Source organism: Cicer arietinum, chromosome 3, assembly GCF_000331145.2.
Source record: "Cicer arietinum cultivar CDC Frontier isolate Library 1 chromosome 3, Cicar.CDCFrontier_v2.0, whole genome shotgun sequence".
NCBI lineage: Eukaryota > Viridiplantae > Streptophyta > Magnoliopsida > Fabales > Fabaceae > Cicer > Cicer arietinum.
In genome coordinates, this window is record NC_021162.2 from 59,053,445 (window position 1) to 59,058,827 (window position 5,383).

At 29.7% G+C, this 5,383-nt stretch overlaps 1 protein-coding gene across 2 annotated transcripts; it reads left to right on the top strand.

Moving 5' to 3' along the window:
• Nucleotides 1-1,898: 1,898 nt before the first annotated feature.
• On the top strand, nt 1,899-4,583 carry LOC101491209 (WEB family protein At2g38370-like). Of its 2 annotated transcripts, none has more exons than XM_012713584.3 (2): nt 1,899-2,279; nt 2,987-4,583. In XM_012713584.3, exons 1-2 carry the CDS (start codon nt 1,986-1,988, stop codon nt 4,475-4,477), a joined length of 1,785 nt encoding a protein of 594 aa, XP_012569038.1. In that variant the 5' UTR covers nt 1,899-1,985; the 3' UTR covers nt 4,478-4,583. The 2 variants fall into 2 exon arrangements, with proteins under 2 accessions (XP_012569038.1, XP_004492541.1); XM_004492484.4 differs by having other exon boundaries at nt 1,900-2,279; nt 2,990-4,583.
• Nucleotides 4,584-5,383: the final 800 nt, after the last annotated feature.

Consider the following 5,383-nt stretch of genomic DNA (forward strand, 5'->3'; position numbering starts at 1 on the left):
ATTAGTGTATGTAAAAGAATTAAATCTATAAATTTAACTAAAAATTTATGATGGATTTAAAGACCTTATAGCAAAATTTATATATAAAAAATCGGAAACACAAAAAACACTAATATATTGCAAAATATGTGCTGGAAATGATTTTATGTCATGTCAAAATTTTATAAAGATTATGTGAAACATTAAAAAAGAAATTATGCGAATAAAGAAAAAAATGTAAACTATACAAGTTTCATTTGTCTCACAATAAGTGTTCACCTCTTATTTATCATGACATTGAGTAGTAAATATTTTTATACTTATAATTTATGATTTATGGGTTATCAATGATATGAGATTTGAGAGAGCAACTACATTTATATAAAATAGCTTATATGCTCTCTACATTTATATAAAATAGCTTATATGGAAGTCATCACACTATTAATTGTAGTTCAAGGTATATGTGCATTTCAATCCGTTTCAATCAATCAATCATAGTGCAATATTGAGTCAATATAAGTATCAATTTTACATCTATTACAAATTATAACATGAAGCTTTTTCAATTGATTACCGATGTAAATAATCAATTTGTATGCAAAGTTTAGTTCCTTCTAATCATAATCTTTTAGCCAACCTATTATAATCACTATTTTATCATGCAATTAACAGTGGGATAATGAACTCACCCAAATTTGAAGTTGAATGAAAAAGCAAGAAAAGCCACAATCTATTCTACGTTACTATTTACTATTAATACATAATTACTACATGTTACATATTAATACTAATAGTCACTTAGATTTATGGAATTCTTGCAAAATCAAATATCTCTAATGATTTAACGGTTCTGATTAATAATGTGTATAAATTAAATTCTTAAAAATAAATGTAAAATGTCTTTTTAAAAAGATATATATAAAATTTTGACTATATAATGACGTAAGTACAGATATTCAATTTTTATATGTTTTAGTATACATGGTTGTTGAGGTAATATAAGAATTATCAACTATTAGATCAATGAAATTTAATATTTACAGAAATTATTTTGTATCAATATTTTATATATAAAGTTATTCTTTCAAACTCAAAAACAAAAACAAAAAATTAACTTAAAAGAAAAACAAAAAATTAACTTAAAGCAAAACAAAAAATTAACCTAAAACTAAAAATTGTTAGTTATTAAAAATTTCAAAACATAATAAAACATAAAATATATTAAAAACTGTTCACTCATTTCAATTTTTTTATAAAAATATAAGATACACATTATAAAAAAAGTGATTTAGAGATTCTAAAAAATATAAATTTGTTATTTAATGTTTAAGAAATTGTTTTTGTGTTGAGATTTTTAAGAAAAGAAAAAGTTATTTTGTGTTTATTTATCCCAAAAAGACTAGTTATAAAAAATATATTTTTTAAAAACTACTAAAAACAACTTTTCATTTTAAATAATTTTTCAGTTCATTAAAAAGCTATAATAAATAAATGAAAATTTTCATAAATAATTAATTTTTAACAAAAATATAATCTTAGTCTTTTATCTTTTTTCTAAAATTATTGTGATCATTTATCTTTTATTTTTTCGTTTTGGTTATTTATCTTTTATATAAGATTCGTTTTAATCCATAATAAAATGACAAACTTGTATCGGACAAAAAAATAACAAATTTGTATAGTTCTTTAAAAGATAAAAGATTAAAATAATTATTAAATAAAAGATGAAAGATTAAAATAAAAGATAAAATGATTAAAACAAATTAAAAAATATAAAAAAAACAAATTAATTATTAAATATTAAAAAATCAAATTATATTTAAATTAGAATTTATTTAAAAAAAGTAATTAATTTATGAAAAAAATTGTTATCCCCTCCTATTTTGCAAAAATATATCTGGGTATTTGGAAACCTAATTTGAAATGTTCAGTTGAACCTCTCCTATCTCATTTTTGCTCTTTTTTCCCTCTCACTCGAACACGACACGACACCACACCGTTTTATGTACTACTTACACACCACCAACTATTCATTCATTCTTCTCCTTTTCCTTCTCTCTCTCTCTCTCTATTTCTGTGTAGTACTAGAAGTAATGAACATGGAACCCGATTTGATTAAAACCACGACGAACCGAGCTGAACCGGGTTCGTCCAAGAAGAACAATGATCATTTCAGAACAGAGGTTGACACGTCAGCTCCCTTTGAATCGGTGAAGGAAGCTGTTAACCGGTTCGGCGGTGTTGGTTACTGGAAACCCCTTTACAACAATCTTCCATCTCCCACTTCTCATTCTAAGGTATTCTCTCTCTATTTTATTTCAATCTACTGTTTTTTGTGATTAATACTGATTTGTTGCATTTTATTATGTAAATTTGTAATTTATAACTATGAGAAGGAGGGTTTGATTTTTATTTTTTAACTAGTTTGTTTCTCCATGCATTATGAGATATACAATTTTGTTTATGTTATTTTGAGTGCTAAGGTTGCTTGGATCTGATGAACTGCAATTAAGTCATATATAGAGATATTTACAGATGGAGAATGTTACAGAATATGGGAATTAGATAAATAGTATTGTCCTCATTTCTATTTTGATTTTTGTTAATTGATCATTGTTCTCAAATGCAAAGCTACAATGTCAGTGAAGCCCAAATATTTGATACAATATAGTCGAGATTCGTTAAGTTAACACAATTATATACGAAATGTGGTTAGTCCTATTTAAAATATGTCTTGACATATCGGCATCGAATATGGATATGACTCTGATACTTTATCAATTTTGGAGTATTTGGACTTCATTGTACGTTGATCTTATAGAGGATTAACACGAAGAAATAAAATTAGTCTATCATTTTCTGTCATTGGAGCTACATTGTCCTTCTACACCCGCATTTAAGATCTATGAAATCTGGCAGAGTAACTTATTCTGTGTGCAAATTAACTTTTACGAAAATATTCTCATCGAGCTATATACTAAGTTTTCAGCCTCTCTTTTGTTAGCAGCACCACATAGAAGAGCTTGATGGGGAGAAACTGGAGGAGCAAGCAAGGGTGTTGGAGAAAGAACTGATCCTGAAAGAAAGGGAGACTCTTGATGTATTGAAAGAATTGGAAAAGACCAAAAGGCTTGTTGAAGATTTGAAATCAAAGCTGCAGAAGGAAGAATCTGAAGCGAATTTGAACAATCAAAGATTGATTGTAGAGGAGAAAGAAGTAAAGGAAAACCAATCAACCAAGTATGAGGTATATCAACCGATGAAGGAATGTTCTATACCTTCGCATTTATCTTCTCCAGACTTGATACTAATGGAATTGAAGCAGGCCAAGTTGAACCTAACCAAAACAACTCATGATATTGCCGATGTACGAGCTACTGTTGATTCCCTTAATAAGAAACTAGAAAAAGAAAGGATCTCACTTGAGAAAACCCGGGAGAGGTTAACTCAAAATTGTTCAAAAATGTCTTCTCTTGAAGAAGAGCTAAACAAAACCAGATTAAGACTGCAAGTGGCAAAAGGTGTTGCTTCTGGTGATCCTTCAGATGTTACAGTAGAGCTTGAGCGATTGAGTTCTGAAGCCGAGCATTTCAGAAAAAGGAGAGAATCAGCAAAATTGGAAGTTTTGAAAAAAATGTCTGAGATTGAGCTGACAACAGCAATGATAAGAACTGCAGAACTCAGGTTGGTTGCGGCGAGGAGAACGAAGGAAGCTGCTAGAACTGCAGAAGCTGCTACCATTGCTGAAATTGATGCATTGTCTAAATCTATCAACGAAGGTTCACAACAAGAGTGCATGCAGAAGCGAATAACTCTTTCATTGGAAGAATATACTACTCTGACCCAAAAAGCTCGAGATGCAGAGGAACAATCTAAAAAGAGAGTGGCAGACGCAATGCTTGAAGTTGATGAAGCAAATTCATTACAAACGAATATTTTGAAAAGGGTAGACGAAGCGACAGAAGAAGCTAAAACCTGCAAGAAGGCCCTAGAAGAAGCTCTAGAAAGGGTAGAGGCTGCAGATAGAGGGAAACTAGAAGTCGAAGAGGCTTTAAGGAAGTGGCGATCCGATAGTCACAAAAGGCGTTCTTTGACGAATAACTCTACAAAGTTTAAAAACTCCGGTCCGTCTGAACATAGGAGAGATTTTAGATTACTTGATGTAAATGGATTGAACTTAGTAAACGATGAAGCCAAACCTGTTTTGATGCCGACTCTATCAATCGGGCAAATATTGAGCAGGAAGCTTCTTATGCCGGAAGTGTTTGAAGGAGGGATGATGCATGGAGAAAGAATCTCGGTGAAACGGAAAGTGTCATTAGGACAGATGCTTGGCAAACACAATGATGTTCAATTGGTTGATGATCAAATTGAGAAAGAAAATGGTCAGAAGCAGTTTTCTGCTAAGAGAAAGAAATTTGGGTTTGCAAGGTTCTCACTTCTTTTGTCAAAACAGCATAAGAAGAAGAGTAAACAAATGCTGAATTTGAGGTGAATAGCACTGACAAGGGAACGTTTTTTATTTCACTCTATTTAGCAGAACCAAGATGCATCACTCTTTTATTTTAATGTGGTAATAGAGAATATAATTTATATGTTCAGTTATGTTATTCCCCGCATTTTACAATTATTTTCTGTGGTATTTAGGTTACTTTGAAAAAGCTAAGATCCTTTATTAGGTTTTCTTATTATACCACTTTTTAACTTGTGCATGTAGGGTTGGCCCAAGACCAGTGAGACAAGGTTTTTTTTTGCCATAAAAGCCTCTCATATTAGTTAAAATAACATCTTTAACAAACAAAAAGGTTATCAACCTAAAAAAAAACAAAAAAAAAAAAGGTTGATCAAGTATTTTACTTAATATTTTTAAAAAAGTCTCAAACTTCGTTTTTAATCTCACCCTTTGATGGGTGGAGACTTCATGACATGTTACAAAAAATAAAGAAAAAAAAAATGTGCATGCTAACTCATATCATCAGCCAAATACTATTTTGCGTGAAAGATATTTTTGAATTTAAGAGATGGTGTTCGCTTTTTGGATCGAATGCTAATCATATTTACAAAGTTGTTGTGTGGGTTCCTAAATCTAACTTCAAACTACTATGCTTATCCTCATACCAAGAAATGTTGGATTTAATATTCTAGATTGTTGAAGGTGAATTCTTTGGTTGATATGTATGATTTTCTATTCCTATTGGTAGTTATAAATATGATGTACTATATGCTTCTTGTAGAACATGTTCTAGTATGTGTTTAAGAGATCATAGGGGTAATATAACATGTTTTAGAACTCCTATAATCTCTTAAACACATATTAGAACATGTTCTACAAGAAGCATATAGTACATCACATTTATAACTATTAATAGAAAGAAAAAAAAATCATATATTAGCTAAAGAT

Excerpts from the sequence above, each read along its gene's own strand:
- LOC101491209 (XM_012713584.3), top strand. The coding sequence starts at position 1,986 with ATGTACTACTTACACACCACCAACTATTCATTCATTCTTCTCCTTTTC. Across the intron at positions 2,280-2,986 it reads CTCCCACTTCTCATTCTAAG|CAGCACCACATAGAAGAGCT; the intron begins GTATTCTCTCTC and ends CTCTTTTGTTAG.